This window comes from Sciurus vulgaris, assembly GCF_902686455.1.
Source record: "Sciurus vulgaris genome assembly, chromosome: X".
Classification (NCBI taxonomy): Eukaryota; Metazoa; Chordata; class Mammalia; order Rodentia; family Sciuridae; genus Sciurus; species Sciurus vulgaris.
In genome coordinates, this window is record NC_136471.1 from 19,311,189 (window position 1) to 19,333,121 (window position 21,933).

At 37.2% G+C, this 21,933-nt stretch overlaps 1 protein-coding gene across 1 annotated transcript in view; it reads left to right on the forward strand.

Moving 5' to 3' along the window:
• GPC3 (glypican 3) overlaps window positions 1-21,933 on the forward strand; it is a 414,363-nt gene that overhangs the window by 218,167 nt on the left and 174,263 nt on the right. Inside the window, exon 3 of the mRNA XM_079123994.1 lies at window positions 6,947-7,641. Within this exon, the coding sequence (XP_078980120.1) occupies window positions 6,947-7,641 (695 nt within the window). The remainder of the gene's footprint in view (window positions 1-6,946; window positions 7,642-21,933) is intronic.

The window sequence follows — 21,933 nt, forward strand, 5'->3', positions numbered from 1 at the left end:
GTCATTATATTTAAGGTGTGTTTCCTATCAATAACATAAAGCTGAACCTTGTTTTTTATATCTACTTCAATCTTTTAATTTCTTTTTAAGCCATTCATATTTAAGGGCATAATTAGGCCTGAAGGTATAGCTTAGTAGTAGAGCACTTACCTAGTGTATGCAAGGTTTGATCTCCTGCACTGCAAAAATAAAGAGGATGGGAGTTGGGGGAAATTGATGAAGTTAAATTAACATCCACCATGTTCATAATGGATTTCTATTCATTGCACTTGCTCTTTTTTATTGTTATGTGCTGACTTTTCTAAATTTTATTTGTCTGAGACAGGGTATCATTATGTTGCCCAGACTGACCCTGACCTCCTGGACTCAAGTGATTCTCCCATCTCCACCTTCTGAGTAGTTTGGGACTATAGGTTTATGCCACCATGCCAGGCTTCTAAATTTTTGTTATTATTATTAAATCTTCCTCTCTATCTCTTCCTTGTCTGGTTTTTATGGAACTTTTTTATTAAGTTCATTTTTGCTGCTATGCTGGCATATCAATTATACTCATTAAAAATTTTTTATACAACTATTTTGTGTCTACTTTCATATGACACACTATTACTTCACTGGGATTGTGTCATGTAGTATTCTCAATTCCTCTCTCTCACTCCTTATAACATTTCTGCCATTCATTTTATTTACCCATTTTATTTATTTACAATTACTAAGTACATTGTTTCTAAAATTACTTTGAACAGTGATAGATTAGCTAAGAAAAAGAAATAGAAAAATTTATTTACTTTCATTTATTTCTCCTCTAACACTCTTTATGTAGTTCTGATTTTCTGGTCTACATGGATTTTCCTGTAAAATGTCTTTTAATATTTCTTGCAAGGTAGGTTTACTGATGACAAATTCCCTCCATTTTTGTTTGTCTGAGAAAGTATTTGTTCTTTACTTTTATAAGATAATTTCACTGGACAGAATTCTAGGCAGATGGGATTTCTTTGTTGCAGTACCTTCAATATTTCACTTTACCCTTTTTGATTTCATGGATCTGATAAGATTGATGTAATTCTTATCCTTATTCCTCTATAAGGCAACCCCCAGCTTCTTTAAAGATTTTCTCTTCGTCTTTGGTTTTCCGTAGTTTGAATATATGCCCAGCAGTGATATTTTATTTTAATTCTGCTTCTCGTTCTCTGAGCATCCTGGATCTGTGAATTATATCTATCATGAATTTTGAAAAATTTGTGACTGCTATGTCTTGAAATATTTCTTTTCCATTTTTTCTGGAATTACAGTTACACATATTTTATACCTTAAATGTTGGGAATTCTTGGATTTGGTTTTAGCTCTTCCTTTTTTTCTCTCCCCATTTTAGTTTGGGATGTTTTTATTGACATATCTTCAAGCTTGCTGATTTTTATCTTGGTTGTTTCTAGTATACTGATAAGCTTATAAAAGGTATGTTTCATTTCTGTTTTAGTGTGTTTGATTTCCAGCATCCTTTTGGTACCTGTTGGAGTTTTCATCTCTGTTTAAATCACCCCTCTGTTCTTGCATACTCTTCTTCCTTTAATACCCTTCCTATATTAATCTTAGTTATTTTAAATTCCCTGTTCGATAAATCCAAAATCTGTGCCATATCTGAATATGGTTTTGATAATTGCTTTCTATTTGCAGACTGTGTTTATCTTGCTTTTAAACATGATTTTTAGTTGCTTGTTCAAAGCAAATTTGAAGTCATCAGGCTTTTCTTTTTCTCTTTTTTTTTTCTTTCTTTTATTTTGTATCAGGGATTGAATCAAGGGTTACTTTACCAATGAACTGCATTCCCAGCACTGTTTTATCCTTGAAGCAGTATCTCAGTAGTTGCTTACTTGTGATCCCCCTTCCTCAGAGTCCTGAGTCACTGGTATTACAGGTGTATGTCACTGTATCCAGTTAGTAATTAGATATTGAATATGAAGTTTTATGTTAATCTGATTAGAAGCTGGGCTGTTTAATACTTGCTGTTACTGTAAGTTCCAGAGGCTTCAGTTTCCTCTAGTGCCCTCTTAATTTTTTTCTCATTTATTTTAGGTTTCTCTAAGAACTCTCTCTCTTAAATAGGATCTGTGTCTTGTAACCCTCTTAGTTATAATGTACTATTACTATATTTTAGATTTATTGATCAGGTGTTAAGAGGAAGTGTCTACAATCTTCTGAGTAATCTCAGTATTTTCATGTTCTAACTCCTTGAACTGTGACTTTCAGAAATTTTACTTGAGCTAGGTAGGACAGGAAGTCTAGAGGATGCTCAATTGTCTAACTACTCTTCCTCCAGTTATGTCAAGATTTAGTAAAATTTTATCTCCCATGAAGAGGAAGCATTCGTTATGGAAAATGACTGTGGAATATTTAAAAATTACTCCCTGCCCAAAAAACAAGATTTTTCTTGGATCCTCACTGTGAGAACTTTGTCAATTCTTGAGGTAAATCCCATTCAAGTGTGACCAATTCCATAGGTCTGGGACCCCAGGAAGTTTTAATCCTCAAACTAGTCTACACTCAAGCTGTAGTTATTTATAAAAATATTTGTGTACCAACATTATATTCAGGCCCTGGCCTTTAACTGGAGATAATTACCTGTGTGAGTCACTTAACTTCTCAGCCTCAATTTTCTCACCAGCAAAATAAAAGTAATTCCAAACATATAAGTTTATGTCAAAGCTGAATTAAAGGACAGATATGAGAAAGTTTACCCCATATCCTGGAATGCCTTGCAAGTACGTCATAAATTTTAGTTTCCTTTTTTCATTAAGCTACCTGTGCTTGAAAATAAGAACTATTTTTAGTTGAGTCAGTTGAGAGGCATTTATCCTAGGAATATAAAATGTTGTTGGGGTTGGGCTGTAGCTCAATGGTAGAGCACTGGCCTAGCAGGCATGATGTCCTAGAGTCATCCCCAGGACTAAAAGAAAAAAGATGGAGACAAGAAAGAAAAAGAAAAGCAATTTCTTCTTACAAAATATTTGCCATTCTTACAGTGCAGGGAAAACTTCCTCGGAAAAAAACTAACCTGCTTCTATAAGGACTTTCTTAGTCTACAGAGCTTGAAAGAGATTCCATGGTTCATTTATTCTTCTCTTCTTCCAACTCCACATATACTGTCCTTTTTTTTTTTTTTTTTTATAAATGCTCAGTCTACTTCTGAAAAGGTCCATAAAAGCCCATCTCCTCTGTCTGGGTGTGAATGCAGGAACATCAGCACCAAATACTAAGCACAGTCATTTTGCTACTGTAATAGGCTATATGGCCTAGAGGGTAGGATAAGAAGTTATTGAAACACTTAAGGAGAGATGATAGCCTGATTGTACACTTCATCTGTCAAACTGTATCTGGATAATCCTGTCCTTTTTTGAGCTCTGTAATTTAAATGAGGACATTGATAAAACTATAGTGTGGCCAAATACTGAAGGCCAGGAGGGTGATGGGGACATCTGGAAATGTAGAAACCTTGCTATGTCAGACTGTGTATTAACTCAGTTTACTAAACAAATTTATATACAACATGTATATTTCTATATTGTAAAAAAATTAGAATATATTCTATTCAATGCTCTGATTTTACATCATTTGTTCCAATATTGCCTCGACATATATATTGACTGTCCCAGGAAAGAGACAGAGATAAACCTCCCCCAGCTGAAGTGTACATTATAATCTGACCAAAAAATCAATGGACCAAACTTTCTTACAGTTATTTTAGCCCTTGGCTTCATTTTATGAAACTTGAAGTTGCCTAGAAAAGTTTCCCTTTCCACCTTGTGTTGGTTATACTGTTGATCCTACATGTCCCCCAAAAGCCTTTGCTTGAACACACACACACACACACACACACACACACACATATTTTTTTTGCGGTGCTGGGGATCGAACCCAGGGCCTTGTGCTTGCGAGGCGAGCACTCTACCAACTGAGCTATCTCCCCAGCCCGAGCACTTATATTTTGATCTGTTGTCCTGTGATATAGAAGTAAGAAGGTTGGGCAAAACCCAGAGATGTGCTAAGTGGATTCTGAGCTATGGAATTTGGAACAAAGAACATGTGTGAGCTTGAGTTTTGATATGGGCCCCCAGTTCTTTCTCCCTACAATATGTATTCTTTTTTTCCTTTCTGCAGAAGAGTTCATGATCTTTTGTTATTTTCTTTGCCTACTGATCCAGTAGTAGTAGTAACAGAAACTTAAAAAAGAGGTTATTGACAGAATAATGTATGGGATTTCCCTACCACATATCTTGTACATTAGAGAATAAATGCACTGTGTACTTCAGATAAAATTTGCCTTGTAGAGAATGTCTTTTTTAGTGCCTTGGATGATTGAGATCTACAGGGGTTGCATCTCTGCATCACTCTTTTTCCTTCTCTTACTTCACGATGCCCCAAGGCAAAGGTGAAAGTGCCACTCTGCTTTACTGGTCTTTGGGCTGCAATTTTTCCTAGTATGTTTCCATTCAGAAGGGGAAAAGCTAATGGGAAAATAATGAGTTTAAAATAGAACTTTTTACAAAAGTTTTTGAGAATGTGTATTGGCTATGGGTCTGAGGACACCGAGAGTGCAAATGCCCCCAGGAGAAACTAGTTTGTGCTGATTACTTCTGCTTTGCAGGTGTGTGACCCTGTGGACGTACTCTCACTCTGCCAAGACTCAGTATCATCATTTGTAAAATGGGGTTATAATACCAAATGTGCCTATATGAATATATCACAAAGAACCCCAGTATCATGTATAATCATAATACACTAATAAAAACATTTTAAAAAATTGTCACAGAAAGGAGCTGTCATAATATACTTGCAAAAGTTTTGTACACTCTAAACCATAAATCTTGTGAATATGTCTTTTTTGTTTCTTGGCAGTATTGGGGTTTGGACCCATGGCCTTGTGCATGCTAGACAATCTACCACCAAGCTACACCCCTAGACTTTAAAAACTTTTCTTTAAAAATTTTTGACATGGGGTCTCACTAAGTCACCCAGGTTGGACTCAAACTTATGATCCTCCCACCTCAGCCTCCCAAGTAGCTGGAACTATAAACTTTATCTGGAATTACAGACTTGCACCACCATGATCAGCATCCTTGCAAATATTTCAAAGACAAGAATGGTGTATCATTTATCTCTATCTAACTAGTACTTATATACCCTCCAGTGCCTCGCACAGAACCCAATATATAATAAGTTATTGCTAAATGAAATTAAAATGAATAAAACTTTTAAATACCAGAATTTCTGATGATTTCAAAGAATCCATTTTCTGATTCTTTGTATTGGTCTCACCCACCTTTTAGGGCCAAGGATTGAGAATAAAGTAGTACACGGAGCTAGGAAGATTGTAGTACCATAGAAAAACATTTTAGCAATTGCTTAATGTTCTAAACAAAACAAACAAATGAACATGCAGTAATTGATGGAAAGGATAATGTTGCCACAGGGTCCCACAGGTGCAAAGCAGAAGTGATCAGCACAAACTAGTGTCTCCCCATGACCATTACACTTTAGCTGCCCTTGGATCTATAGCCAACACATATTCTCAAAAACTTTTGTAGAAAATTAAGTTCTATTTCAAACTCATTGTTTCCCCAAGTGGGCTTGAAAGCTCTACAGAATTCAACTGGCATCTGTTCAACATTGCTGGGCATGTCATAAGCCCAAGGGAAGAATCTAGGGAGCATGTTCTACCTTGTGAGGGATCTAGGGCAGATGGTGGCGACACAACCTAGAGCTCACTTGTGCCACAGATGACTGAAATGTTGGACTAAGTGATCCCAAGGAACTGCTGGAGTGCAGTCCCTCTAGTAGTCTGAAAGTGGTAATAATTTGATTTTTCAAGGCTCATGAATTGGCATCATTTGGAGTACATCTGTTATGGACCTTTGCATTTTGGAAGGAATTGAAAGAAAGTACTAAGTTAATTTTAAACTTCTCAGGAAACTTGGGTTTTTGTTTGTTTTTAAACTCTCGTTTCTTGAAAAAACTGTTACTGCAGTTGTCTTTCCTTCCCTTATGTAAGCATATAACTGATTATTTAGGATAATTTATGTCTAGAATGTGTCGGTTTGGAGAAAATGAAATGGTGATATTACTACTTTCTCTCAGACCAATGACACTCATTGGGCCTTATGCCAATGGATTGGGATAGCAGATGTGATCATGAATTCCTGGTCTCTGTAGAGTAGATAAGGCTTCCAAGTCATGTGGAAGCTGAACTTACCAAGGAAGCTTCAGAGTTATCTTTCCAGATGTTCAGCTTGCAATTATTTTCAGTTCAAATATATAGATAAGTGCATGGATTGTTTTTCCCATACAGATACCCTTTCAGTGGATAAATTTCATTTCCAGGTCTGGCAGTCTGGCAGATAGCTCCCTTTAAAGCTATCTGGAGAAAATCTACCAAAAATGATGAAATTCATGATAACTTTTATTCTTGGCTAATAACTTGCCTCTCCCCCAGGGCTGAACAGGCTTAAATTGTTATGTGAGTTTATACAGTATGTGGTTTGTTGTCAAATATTTATCTCTGCCTAAAAATGAAATGTCCTGAAATATAATTTCTTTTTAACTGAATAAATCAGTAAGAAAGAAAAATAATTTCTCATTTAACCAATTTTTAATCAATATTTTCATGAAAGGCTGAAATGTTAACTGAATCACAGCTTTTGTCATTTGAAACGTAATTTGTGTGTTTAAGAATTTATGTGCACATCAGAGTTTGGACATGATGTTCAGAAAGGAAAATTGATTTATAGGACCAAACAATTGCAGGAGTAGAGGCAATGCCAGAAATGAATGCGAGTCAATTATTTAAGGCAAATGGGACCTTAATCACCACAGCAATAGAGAAATCTCAAATTCAATTACACCCTGGATTTTCATGCTTTAATTTGTGGGCATTTCTTTATCTCTTATTTTACAGAGGCCTTTGAAATTGTTGTTCGCCATGCCAAGAACTATACCAATGCCATGTTCAAGAATAACTACCCGAGCCTGACCCCACAAGCTTTTGAATTTGTGGGTGAATTTTTCACAGATGTGTCTCTCTACATCTTGGGTTCTGACATCAACGTGGATGATATGGTCAATGAATTGTTTGACAGCCTGTTTCCAGTCATCTATACCCAGCTAATGAACCCAGGCCTTCCTGAGTCAGCCATCGACATCAATGAGTGCCTCCGAGGAGCAAGACGTGACCTGAAAGTATTTGGGAATTTCCCTAAGCTTATTATGACCCAAGTTTCCAAGTCATTGCAAGTCACTAGAATCTTCCTTCAGGCCCTGAATCTTGGAATCGAAGTGATCAACACAACTGACCACCTGAAGTTTAGTAAGGACTGTGGCCGTATGCTCACTAGAATGTGGTACTGCTCTTACTGCCAGGGACTGATGATGGTAAAGCCTTGCGGTGGTTACTGCAATGTAGTCATGCAAGGCTGTATGGCAGGTGTGGTGGAGATTGACAAGTACTGGAGAGAATACATCCTGTCTCTTGAAGAACTTGTGAATGGCATGTACAGAATCTACGACATGGAGAATGTCCTGCTTGGTCTCTTTTCAACAATCCATGATTCCATCCAGTATGTCCAGAAGAATGGAGGCAAGCTGACCACCACTGTGAGTAGTCTTCAGTGGATTGGGCTGTCCTGGTGGGGGTGGCCTGTCTAGTAGCAGGTGCTGATAAATAGAAGTGAAAAAATAAGAGGGTGAACCATGATAACAGATGGACTAAATGGCCTCACAGAGCTAGGTAATGTGTTAGAACTGCAGGCTATGGAGTCATAAAACCTAGCTTAGAGTTATAGCTCCACCCACTTCCTTGCTGTGGGACATTGGGGAGCCATTTTATGTTTATGAGCCTCGTTTTCCCAATTCATGAAATAGGGGTAAAAGAATATCTTCTTCATAGAGAATAGCATGTGTTAAAGCACATAGTATCTGTCTGGTACATGGTAAGTCTTTAATAAATGTGAGCTGTTTTAACCATTATTGTCAGTTATAGTAATTGTCATGACAATCCTGTGAAGTGGGAGATATTATCTCAATTTTATAATCAAGGAAACCGAAACTTAGTGAAATTGCAGCTTGTCCAAGGGCACCCATTTAGTTAGTGGAAGAGCCACAATTCAGAAATTGATCGATTCTCCCTTTAATTTGGTTATCATCAATTTTTCTGATTCTGATTTCACTCTTATGTTCTTAATTATGTATACCACATCGCTATGTTGAATAATGAATTTAAACTCAAAGGACCCACCTAGTACCCACTAATTAAACCTACACAAGAACATAAGAAAAGCAAAACATCCATGTTCCCCAATATACACATGTGTAGGTTTGATAATAGCAATCTTCAAGCCTCATGGAATTGTGATAGAGGAAGGACAATTCTATAAGTGAGTCAGCTAGTTTCTTGGTTTCAGTCATTGTTTGTCACAAAATCACAGAAGGCATTCTTCCAATGCAGAACAGAACCAGCCAAGAGCTACCAGCCAGATCCCCTTAAGGTAGTGACTGATTCCTGAATGCTGCCAGCTTTGTAGGAGGTGGCAAAATAGTAGAATATACTATCCTTCTTGAGCTCCTAGTACAGCTCAGGTGCTCTGCTGGCCAGTACACATAATATTTTATAGTAACCCATGAGATAGGTCATAATATTGTTCCCATTCTACACTAGAGGAAATAAAGCTTAGAGAGGTTAAGTGCCTTGTCCAAGGTCTCAAATCCACTTATGTGGGTTTTCTCACATATGTGGAATCTAGAAAAAATAGAAGGGGAACTATTAGGAAAGGGGAAGAGGATTAGGAGAGAGAGGGGGGAAAAGAGGGAAATAAGAGTGTGGATCCAATCAAAGTATGTTATATGCATGTATGAAATTGTCACAAGGAATTCCATTATTTTGCACTGTTAATTATAATAATTTTAAAAAGCTGGTTAAGTGGGAGGAGCTAGGATTCAAACCCAAGCTTGGTTGGCCTGGCTTAACTTCTATACAGTACAGCTGCTGTGTATTCTGAGCCATTGCTTATCCATAATGTGGAGAGCAGATTGGGCCATTTAGCCTTGTCTTTAACTCTGAAAGTATAGAATTATAGGAGTAATTGGATTCTTTGGTGAATTAAACTAGGAAGGAGGACAGAAATGATGCAACCTTCGGCATGGCCACTTATGGGGCTGCTATAACTGCCCCATTCACAATGTTAGCCATTTAAAACACGTTTGATGAAAAAAGTTTTATGCTAAAATGAACAGAAATACCCTAACGATGGTGTTCTTCAGTGGCTAATTATTCCCTTGACTGCTTTATAATTTGAGGCCAGATTCTGGGGCCTGATGCAAAAGTAAATTTCATAGAACTGGAAAAATTAAAAGTAAGTGCATTCGTATGTTCATTCACTAATACTGATTGAGAGTCCACTGTGCATCAGATACAAAGCAAGGGTACCAGGAGCGTGGAAATGTGTTTAGCAGGAGAAAAAATAAGAAGAGAAGGTTAAATACAAGGTGCAGAAGTATTTAAAGGTTGCCTTTGATAAAGGTCATTTGATAGCAACAAATGTCCTGTAGTGCTTTTAAACAGAAAAAATATGAAGTGGGGAACTGGTAAGGAATTAAGTGCACTGTTATGATGTGGCTGTAGACATGAAGGTTTATTGAGTAAACATTTATTAAGCATCTGCTTTATGCATGACCTTTTGTTAGGTGCTGGGTATCCAAAACTACCCAAGACATAGTTCTTAATTCTTGTTGGTGGACAGACGTGTAACTGAATACGTTTCCCCATAGTGAAAATTTCACTAGAATGCGAACGTTGGACAGCCTGTGAGAAATTAGCTAGTTGAAACTCATAGATTTACAATGAAGAAATAAAGTTCAGGAAGGCTTACCCAAAGTTATATAATAAATGAAAGAGTACAGAAGTCGAGTCTAAGGTCTTCTGCTGCTACAATCTAACACTGTCATACCACTTTGTCCCTTATTAAACACTTCAAGACATTCACTCTAAAAGCTCCATTATGATTTTGCAAAGACATAGTGAACTTATATTAGATAGGTATTTCAGGTTTCCAAACCTGCTACATTTTAGGTGCATGTACACACATATGTGTGTGTGCACATGTGCACATATGCATGTACATTTTATGATATTATTCAGGAGGAAAAGCCTTGGCTGTCAAGAGGTGCTCAGTGATGCAGTCCATTTCTGTTTTGGCCATTAGGGACCTGATTGCTCCCAGCTCCTAGCTGGTTATGAGAGTGTGAAGTCTGCTATCCCTTGGGAACACCTAAACTGAAGCAGAAAGTGAATGTGGATTCTGCCTGGTTCCTGTTTTATGATCACCAAGTCTAAGGAAGATATATCAAATGATGGGGGTGGGAGAATCATTGGCCACGTGTGTTCCAGCCCATACTCTGTATGAGCCAAAGAGGGGCAGAGCCATTTATAGAGATGAGAGGAAGAGAGGGCTGGGTAGATTGCAGAACTCTGTTCATGTAAACAAACCCACATAATGCCCCAGAGCAAAAGCTGATTTAAAACTAAAGCATTAATGAGATTCTGCTGGAGCACCCTTACCTTCCTGTTGTGATAAAATGGAAAATCCTGCCAGTCAGTCCTGCCTAAGATTCAGTTCTAATGAGAAAAGGGAAAAAACCGGAGGGCATCTCATGAAAATAGAAGGAAGGCCAGTAGAGTACAGGAAGGGGCTTGGGGGAGGGAGGAGGCAAAGAAAAGGAATGTAGTGAGAGACCTCTTTCAAAATGTGCTCGAGATAAGCTACCTTTTTAGCTAGCTATAAGTATGGGATGAGGTCTGCCAGGCAGGGATTTACCCAGTTGTTTAAGTGGCTATTATCCACTCCAGATTGTGATGGTCATTTTGGCCTGTTAAGTGAATGTGGCACTGTTAGATTTTTATAAGTATAGGTTGTTAGAGTTTTAGTTTCTTCTAGGGTAGTTATCAGTCCCTCAGACTAGCAAGTGAAGGCATGCAGACAAATGTTGGGATGTTGTCTCTGGCTACACCCCTGGAGGTTGTAAGTATCCAGTTTGCATACTTGGTCCACCCCTGGAGAATCTAATATCATATGTCTGTGGAGAGACCAGAGAAGTTGTCATTTAAATAATGTCCCAGTTGATTCTGATGCTCCCTTTGGAGCAAATTCAGCCAACTTGTTTGGAAGATAAAGGAAATAGGCCCAGAGGTTGGAAGTAAATGGCCTGAGGTAGTAAGTTTCAATGTGAGGACCTCAGATTCATAATCTAAAAATGGAGTTGATATATGTGGATTAAATGAAATAATAGTTTTGGGAACATGACAAGTACTCACTAAACCCCATCCTAGTACCCTTTCTTACTACATACTTCTAAGTGCCAAATGGAAAATAGGTTTTTCTTAAACTAGTTTTTTGTAGTCCTGGGGATTGAAACTAGGACCTCTCACATGCTAGACAAGTACTTTACCAATGAATGACATGCCCAGACCTTTAAGCTTATTTTTAAGTGCCAAGATCTCTTAATATTATTTAAGTCCAAATAAATTGAAAAAATATTAGTAATTATAGGAAAATATATGTGTATGCATGGGGGGAGGAATGAGGAAGAAAGAAAAAATTGTACTGAAAAGTCCAGGAAAATATTAGTAAAGGACCATGAATAGGTGTGTGTTGACTCTTCAAATACATTTGCAACCTGGGATAAATATCTTGACCCCAGTGAATATTGATTAAATCTTTAATAGTATTTGGATGAAGTTATCACTGTTCAATTTATCAGCATTTTATTGAATCCACACTTTATACCTTGAAGCAACTACAAATATTTTCAGTTTGCAATACATATATTTTGAGCATTGTTGTTACACCCAAATTGATAAATGACACCCTTCTTTTAAAAATATAACTGTTTTCTTGGTGCAGTGGTGCACACACATAATCCCAGCAATTTGGGAGGCTGAGGCAGAAGGATTTCAAATCCAAGACCAGTCTAGGTGACTTAGTGAGACTGACTCAAAATAAAATAAAAGGGGCTGGGGAAGGAGCACAGTGGTAGAGCTCCCTTGGGTACAATTCCCAGAACCACCAAAAAGCAACTGTTTTTATTCTGAAAATAATTTTATTGTCATTCCATATACCTATGTATGGACTACATGCATAACCATTGCACATTCCACATAAAATTCATTCATTTATTGAGTAATAATCAGCATGTTGGAAGGTTATCCCTTGCACAGAATGTTTCTCAAAATTTTTACAAAATTTTTTTTTAGCCCTCAAAGTAATTGCTTACATATCCTTGCAAGGATGTTTGCACTTTTCTTCTGCCACCTGTATTCGTGTACTTTATTGATTCATCTCAGCAGGTCTCTGTCAGTGCTTCCTCTCTAGGATTTCATGACCTTGTTTTGCTATAATGCTTCACTGAATGTTGTGCAAAATTGTAACTTTTTCTACCATCACTATATTTCTCCCTTTCTTTCCTCATTGTGGTACCCATGTTAGAACTATTTGAAAGAGGATTCATTTCAGGAAATATTTATTGAGCATCAAATTGTAGAAGTACTATGATAGACATTGTGGGTCAGAGGGAGTATCTGGAAAGATGATCATGAATGACTCTGCTGCTGCTTTCAGGGGACACTTGGGTAGTAGGTGGCAGAGCTAGGATTCAATGCTGGATCTTTCTGACACCAAAGCTCATTCTCTTAAACCATTATTCTGTATTATTTTCTCAAATAGTTCCACTCTCTCTTCACTAAACTCTTCATTCCCCACACACAAGGTAAATAGGTTTTTATTATTTAATATCCTGTATTACTCCCTACTGTTTTTCCAGCTGCACAATCAGTTTTTGAGTTCATTCCCTTTCCTTGGAGAATTTTCCTATAGAATTTCCCAACAAAGTACTAAAAGGCACAAGTTTTTTCATCTTCTAACACTTAAAGGCACAAAGTAGTTTCTAAGAGGAGTGTTTTTGATGAAAGGTGATGGAAGATCCAGTCTCACAGGCCTCTGACTTTGCCTAGAATCCATGTGAGTAGTGCCAATGATTAGAAATAGTTTATCTTTCAGTTGCAATGTTGAGAATCTACCCATTGGACCAACATGTAGTTTTTAATGCATCTGCCTTTGATTCTAAATATTGAAAGCATATCCATATTTTCATTATTGGGTTTCCTTGAATAGTAATATTGCCTCCTGAGAACCTAACATACCTTCCTTTGCTAGGATCTCTCAAGATGTCATCAGTGAAGTCAGTATTTATGTGTGGTATGAAGCTCTGGGAAAGATTCTCCTGTTGATCCTCAATAATAATTCACACTATCAAATTCTTATATTTTGCTGTTGGAGTGAGTGTAACTCATCAAAATTTCCAAGATTAGCCCCAACTTCCTTTCCGCTTTTGAAGGTTGAGGTCATTTCTCAGGTGTCAAATTGTCAGTGTTTTTCTCCACATGCTATCACTTTGGGCTTTCATTTTTTACTCTCAGATAGAGATACCTTGTCTGAATTCATACAAGTCATTTTCAGTACCAAGAGACTTGAAAATGACAAAAACCAAGTAAATGGCTCACTACCAAATTAGTATCTGCAGGTGAGCACCAGAACAGTGGTAAGCAACTTTATTTACATGAGGTCCATTTCTGGAAAGACAAAGATGTTTATAGTGTGCTATCCTTTTTTTTTCTACTGGCAATAAAAATAGCTTTGATGGTTTCTATGGGGAAAGGGTACAGTTTTTAAACACAGATGAACTAGTTATTGAAAGAGTATAAAATAAAAACTGGCACCACTTTTTAGGTACTAAATATTAATTTCAGGACAAGTTTAAAAATTAATCACATAAGAAAAGCTTTTCAAATGTTTAATAAAATTCTACAATTATATATATATATATATATATATATATATACACACATATACACTTTATGTGACATTTTAGGAAATTGGTTGAGCTCTTCACAAATCTAGAATTGCTTACCTTTGCCTTGGCAAGAAGTGGCAGCATGGATTTTAGTCAGCTTTTTGTCTCTGAAAAGAGACACTATCTTCCAAGGATGTTCACTATACAAAGATATTTGAAAAACACTCTGGAAGAAAGGGCAGTCAGTGCCTCTGTAAGACATGCAGAAACACAAGAGATCCATGGAGAATTGTCTTCCGACTCACAGCCTCCCACTCTTGGATGGCTGCAAGAACCTCCCCCATTCTTTTGTAGGACCAGGAAAGATCCTGTAAAAGTTAGGTCCTCTGAAAGTAGATAATTAGCTCAGTTCCAACTGGTTGGCTAAAAGCAGTGCTATGTGCCACCTGTTGGTACATAGCAGACGATACATCCAAAGACAGAACAGTGGCAATTTTGTCACCTGTTCAGAGAATACAAAGGACACCTGATTGTTGCCTCTCCTTAGGAGTAAACTCTGTTGGATAGTTTCCAGCTACTACTCTATTGCTCTCTCTTTCAGTCTCTCAGCTGTCTTTTCCTTCCTTGCTTTTTCAGGCTATGGAGTTGGGAGTTTTGTATTGTTAAGTGGCTTGACTGAAGGAAGTTTTCTCTTTTACTGCACTTCAAAGGTGATGACCACAGGGTAATAAGCAGATTCTTATCTGTGTCTGCTGGGAATGACAGGGAGGACTGATCTGTTCTCAGAATATATTCAGAAAGGTTAAAAGTCAGGGTTATTTGCCCAAGAAGGCATAAGTCCAGGAAGACCTCCCCATGACCTGATATTCTGAGAACTCATGTGCTCCCAGGACAGCAGTGAGGGAGTCCACAATTCCTTTTTTAAAAATGTTAGATGGCCAGGGAATCAGAATATGGCAAAAGCAGCCTTCTACTTTTTGAGGGCAGAAAAGTCCCTGGATACTCACTTTCTCCATTGCAGAAGCTGAAATGCCTCAAAAATCATGGTGTCATGTGTACAGTGTGATACATGATTCTTCTGTGATTCCCTTTTTCCCACTACTTGGCAAATGTAGTGCCACTCATTCACTCAGTCCCAATAGAGCCACAGGTAACCGTGGCTCACTAGCTTCTTAGATCTCTGGCAGAAAATGCTTAACTTGGACCACTTCTTAAAAGGACCAATTCTCCTGCCCCCATCTTAAAAATTGAAAACATATTTTGAACATCACAGAAGCAGTTTTGTAAAGAAGCTACACTGTAGTATAATAATTCCATCAAGGGAAGAGGCAATTTTAATATTTGCTGTAACAAAGAGTTTTGAAAAAGGCCAACATGAGCAAATTCTGGGCAGATGTCTTCCGGTGTGTTGCAGCATTTATAAGATAAAATAAAAACTTCATCATTAGCAGTAGCCATGATTTGCTGAGAACCAAGTGTTGGGCACTGTACTAGGACTTCCTGTTTACTATTCCATTCCTTGTTGGGGGGGATATTAATGGGGCAAAACAAGTAACCTTTGTTTTGATGAAAGTACAGATTTTTTAAATGTCCTTTAAAAATGCCCCTTTGGGAAGGGCATAATCCAGCAAGGCTGCTTTCTTACTTCATGGGGACTGCAGTATTGGGGGGAGGGTTAATGCTGCTGCCTTCTTATTACCCAATTCAAATCCTTTCTGAAGAATATTCAGAAAGTGAATTAATTTTCCCTTTTTCATTCCACTCAGAATGCCTAAAACAGATAAAGTAGGAAACGGAGTCATTATATTTGGGTGCTGTCTATTATCATTTACTGACTGAGAGTCTATCTAAGCCTTTCTGCTTTTTGCAGATAATTAATTTTGTTCCTAAATGTAGGAAAGAGTGATTGTAATCAGTATGTTTGTACTTTCAGCCACAAATAGAGCCCATCAAAGATGTGCAGTACAAATAAACCTCATAAAATATGCAGCCCAAGCACCGCTTGAAGTTAATGTGCTATCTTTTTTTCCAAAGGAAAAAAATTATATATATGTATGTATATAATTTATATATGTATGTGTGTATATATATATATACACATACATACATACATATACATGATATTTAAAATTAATTATTGGTATTCTTACATAGTTAATAGATAGATCCCTCTTTTTAAACTCAGCCTCATGCTGTGAATTATTTTTATCATTAAATCTAATATAGCAGAGCTGAAGGAGACTTTGATTTGGCCCAGAAATCAACTTGTCAGCATATACATATTTCTCAGTTCTAGATGTGGGTTTCTTGTATGTTTGCAGAAAATTATAAAGGATCAGATCTAAGTGAGAGGTTCAGTTTCACGAAATGAAACCCAAGAGCATAGCATTTGTGAAAAAATTTCTCTGAAATCTTGGAAAGCATTTTCCCTTTCATTCTAGCTGCCAGTTCCATACCTATGGCCAATGGCTGTTCTAAGCCCATCCCTTCTCCCTCTCCTTCAGAATGGCATCTTGCTCCATGTTATATTCACTCAGGCCCTACACTCTATTTAGAGTGATGATGTTGGATCATGGTTTAGGCATCACAGGAAACCCTATTTCTGCGTCTCCTGGTTTTCTAATGCATTCACTCTCTTCAGAAACAAACCCACTTCACTTTGCAAAATTGTTACCAGAAAACTCTTTAAAAGGGAGGAAAGGTGGATCTCAGTCACTGTGACACAGTTATAGGGAGAAATGGTGAAGTGTATGTTGAATCTTATGAAATTGCCTGCTCTGCACCATAGGGTGTAAAGATAATACAGAAATCAGAATTTTGATGTAGGATCTCTGTTTCTCCTGTCGTAGGTTAGCAACCTTGGAAAAGCAACTTCCCAGCATCAGTTTCTTACTGCATACAATGAGGAAATGATGATAATGGTGACAGTGATTGACAAGCACTTGCTGTGCTCCTTACACGTTTTAAGCTCTTTACACAGATCAACTCATTATTATCATTATTACCATTTTTCTGGTTAAAGAATTGAGGCACAGACTTGGAAGTTGTTGCCAGCTTCAAGTCTGCTTCAGCTGCTCTCTACAGTAGGGTTTCCTGTGGTGTATCTCTTGCCCAGTCTTAGAATATATGGGTAGGGCCTGGTCTTGGATGCAGGCTCTTAGTTGGTGGGAAGGAGGCAGGCTGGGAAGCCAGAAATTGCTCAGGGCCTTTCATTCTTGCCAATTCTCTGTTATTATTCATCCTGTTTTCTACTTGTGGCCTTGAGAAATGCATGAAAACTTCCAGTGGGCCTAACTTTTCTTTCTCCTACTTGTATTAATTAATCCTAATTAGATTTTTCTAAATCTGCTTGGAGCTAAGATCTCCCCCAGGATCAGTGCCTATTTAATTTACCTTTTTTTTAAAAAAGATTCATTCTTGATGAACTTAGTTTTATAAGATGCTTTAAAAGATATATAGCACTTACATTTTCTCCCTTTCAGATCAGAAATCCAAAGAGTGGTGAAATACCAAGCTCTGTGGCTTTCTTATTCTGCATTAAGCCATGTAATGATCTCTTCCCAAACATGGAAGGAGTTCCCTATTAACTAAGTTTCTGATTTACTCTACTGCTCATTCCCTTTAACAAATTCTTAATGCAAAATGAATGGGTTTATTTTTTTAAGAACCAATGGGTTTTAATTTTTTAGAAATTGGACACATTTGAAATTGTGCAAAATGAATGGGTTTCTTAACTGTAGCAACCTCCTAGCAGATTTTTAAAATTATGAATACTTCAAATCATCTCTGAGCAGTCTCTTCACAACTTTCCTAGACATAACATACTTCAGACAAAAAAGCATGATTCTAAATTAGTGTCCTTACTCTGATTAAAAATAAAGCAATGATTGTAAAAAATTGGTATAATCAAAACTTGACAGAAGCTATAGAATCCATGGTAGATTTCCTACCAGTATGAAAAGGATGTTAACAATCCCCAGATCACAGAGGGTGAAAGAATACACACTGGTGGAAACATTTCCCTCACACATCTGTGCATATAAAGTTTTAAAGTCTATTTCCTCCCCCACTGTTTATTCTGAATCTGTAATACATTGATTTAAAACAATTAATGCATGACTCAAACTGTTCTGCTCTGAAAGGCCTCATTCAGAATTGTCTCAGCTCTGGTTATCATTGACCAAAGACCATATGACATGCCAGGAATAATAAATTACAATAAACATTCATTTTAATAGCAAAACAGAGAGATTTTTCAGAGCAAAATTTTCAGCACAGCAAAGGGTCAGCTTGGCATTGCAAGGAGTGGAGTAAGAAAAGGTTGTGTGATGTAAGAGAAAGAACATGAGCTTTGTGAATTTAAAAGTGTGACTCTCTACTCAGTCATTCCTTATCTCAGTGGCCCTGGGAATGTTATATAATCTTCATGAGCCTTAGTTGCTTCAACTATCCAATGGGGATAAAAAGGTGAACTTCACAGATCTACTACAAATAAATTAACAATGCCTAGCACTTAATAACTCAGATCTCCCCCAGGATCTTACTTGAAACATGATCCATTTTATCCTCTGCAAAGCAAAGTAACTTTTTCTCCTTAGGTGTTTATCTTTGGTGTCTTTTCATTTGCAACACCATACACATTTACCAGTCTCCTATGACAACCACCATATGCTAGGATCTCACAGCACAAATACAGTGGTGGCACGTGCCTCCCTAGCAGTTTGGGAGGCTAAGGCAGGAGGATTACAAGTTCAAAGCCAGCCTCAGCCATGTAGCCAACCGTCAGCAATTTACAGAGACCCTGTCTCAAAATAAAAGATAAAAAGGGATGGGGATGTGGCTCAGTGGTTGAGCACCACTAGGTTCAATTTCCAGTACTTAAAAAAAGTCTTTCACAAAGTTAAACTAGTTGGGTTATAGCAGGATTTCTGGATTCTCTGCCCAAAGTTTGAATGACTCTTTCAACATCTGAGGCTGCTTGGCCAGGTTCTCCACACTTATCCTACAGACTTAAAGTTCCTATTAGTCTTTGCATTTAGAACTTCATGTCTTTGAAGAAGCTTAATCAGTCTGTATGACTGTAGGCCTCTTCCTCCATTTGCCTACCCTTTGCCACTAATAACCAGGCGGATCAGTCATGTTCCCCCAGATGTTCAAGTAGATTGATTCCCAGCCAGGCAGATCGAGTTGAACACACACGTTTTCCAGCTGCTCACAGTGGTCTTCACAGAAGACTTCACGAATAAAGGGCAGTGCAATATATCTGGATTCCCGATGGGGATTTTTTAGCATTCATCTTCTTTTGCTCTGGTTTAGTGCTGAAATCCTTTGGAGTAGAGGGAGGACTCAAGCTGTGTTTATGGCTCCTTTGTTTTGGAGTGTGAATTGTGCAGTATAATCCTAAATTGCTTTTGCTGGGTACCACTGTTAAATGATGATTAAATTTAAGTCGATATAAAAATGAATAGATGTCTATTATATATCTTTGGGATAATTTAATGATATCCCCTTGTTTTTAGATATTAACCTTTTATTATATCTCCAAATTTTCTTGATGGTTCTTATCTATCCTACCTACTCAGAGTCTTCTCCCCTCTATAATGAATGGCAACTACCTTTCTGATTCTTGGGATTTGGGTTCCCATTCTATTCTTCGATGGAAGGAAAGGGAGGAAACAAGGGGTGAGGTAGTGAAGGGTGTTTTAGGGGAGTATGAGCAAGATGGGAAAGTAATCAGACAATTTTGAAAATGACTTTTTCCAGGTACATGTCCTCTGTGGTATTTACTTAACATAATCATTGCCCCACTCATGCTAGCATAAAAGAAATGTCTCAAACTAAATTTAAAAAAAAAAGGGAAAATCCCGTTAGGTCTCAACCATAGTTTAATTACTACTTTCTTAAATCAAACACTTCAGTATGTGAAACTACATCTCTTCTCCTCATCCCATAGTATACAATGTATTACATAGACTGGTACTTAATTTTTCTTTTAAATCAAGCTAAAGGGTTTATCCTTGGAATAATGAGGAGCCACCAAAGGTCCTCTGTCTACAACATGAATCTCCCCCAACAAAATCAGAGTAAGATTAAGTGCACCTTTTATTCTTGACCTTCCTTTGTTGCTATTTTATAATAGACTTCACTTTAGAGGACTTTTAAGGTCACAGCAAAATTGACCAGAAATTACTGAGTTCCTGTACGCCCCCTTCCCCCACACATGCACAATGCCCCTCATTATCAACATCCCACACTAGAGTGGTACATTTGTTAAAGTTGATGAACCCACATTGACTCATTATTATCACCCTAAGTCCATAGATTATATTAGGCTTCATCTTGTTGTGGTACACTCTGGATTTTGACAAATGTATAATGACATATATGTACTATTACAGTGTCACACGGGACCATTTCACTGCTCTAAAATCCTTTGTGCTCTAATTCTTTATCCCTCACTCCCCCCTAGCCCATGGCAACCAATAATCTTATTATTGTCTCCAAATTTTGCCTTTTCCAGAATTTCATATAGTTAGAATGATCCAGTATACAGACTTTTCAGATTGGCTTTTTCACTTAGTAATATGCCTTTAAGGTTCCTCCAGGTCTTTTTATAGCTTGACAGCTCATTTCCTTTTAGTGTTTAATAATATTCCATTGTCTGGAGCATCTTTTAATATTAAATCAATTTAATTTCAAATCGAAACATTTGTTCCTTTTGGGTTAGTGGCAAATTATACCTCATTATTTCTTTTTTTTTAAACAGATTTATTAAGATATAATTCACATAGAATGCAATTCACTAATCAATCATTTAAAGCATACAATTCAGTGGTTTTTAGTATATTCATGAACTTGTGAAACCATCACCACAATCAATATTAGAATAATTTTATCATCCTCAAAGAAACTTTGAACCAATTAGCTGTGATTCCCCATTCACCATTCTTTTTATTATTTATTTGTATGTGGTGCTGAGGATCAAACCCAGTGCCTCACACGTACTAGGCAAGCACTCTACCACTGAGCTAGAACCCCAGGCCCCTTATTCACCTTTCTTTCCAACCCCTGGAAGTCTCTAATCTACTTTCTGACTATATGGATTTGTCTATTCTGGACATTTAATGCAAATGAATGCAATATATGGCCTCCTACATCTGGCTTCTTGACTTAGCGTAAAGTCTTCAAGGTTCATCCATGTTGTATCATTTATCACTACTTCATTTCTTTTTAAGGCTGAATTTTATACACACACACGCACACACGCGCGCGCACACATACACATCAGTTCGTCCATTACATATTGGTGGACAGTTTTGCTTTTTCTGCTTCTTGGTCATACAGTATTCCTATGAACATTTGTGCACAAATCTTTGTGTGGACATACATTTTCATGCTAGAGATGTGATTCAGTAGTAGAGCACTTGCCTAGTATGCATGAAGCCCTAGGTTCAATCACCAGCATTGAAAAAAACACATATTTTAATTTCTCTTGGGATTATACCTTGAAGTAGAATTGTAGGTCATATGACAGCTCCACATTTATCTTTTTGAGGAACTACCAAAATTTTCTAAAGCAGCTGAGTCATTTTCTTTTCCTACCAAAAATATATGAAGGTTTCAATTTCTCTATGTCATCAGTGCCAATTATTATTATGTATTCTTGATTACAGCTACTAGTGGATTTGAAGTGGCATTTCATTATGTTTTTAATTTGCATTTCCCCAATGACTAATAATGTTGAGTAATTTTTGTATGCTTATTAGCCTGATCTTCTTTGGCTAATAAGCCATTCTCAATTTTTAAACTGGGCTATTTCTCATTTCATTGTTAAATTGTAAGAATTATTTACATATTCTGACGTATTCTATGTCTACTAAAACCGTTATCAAAAGCATTATTTGCAAATATTTTCTCCCACCTCTGAGAAGTCTTTTCACTTTCCTGATAATGTCCTTTAAAATATATGAGTTTATAATTTTGATGAAGCCCAACTTATGTATGTCTTTATGGGTCATATCGAAGACACCATTGTCTAATTCAAGT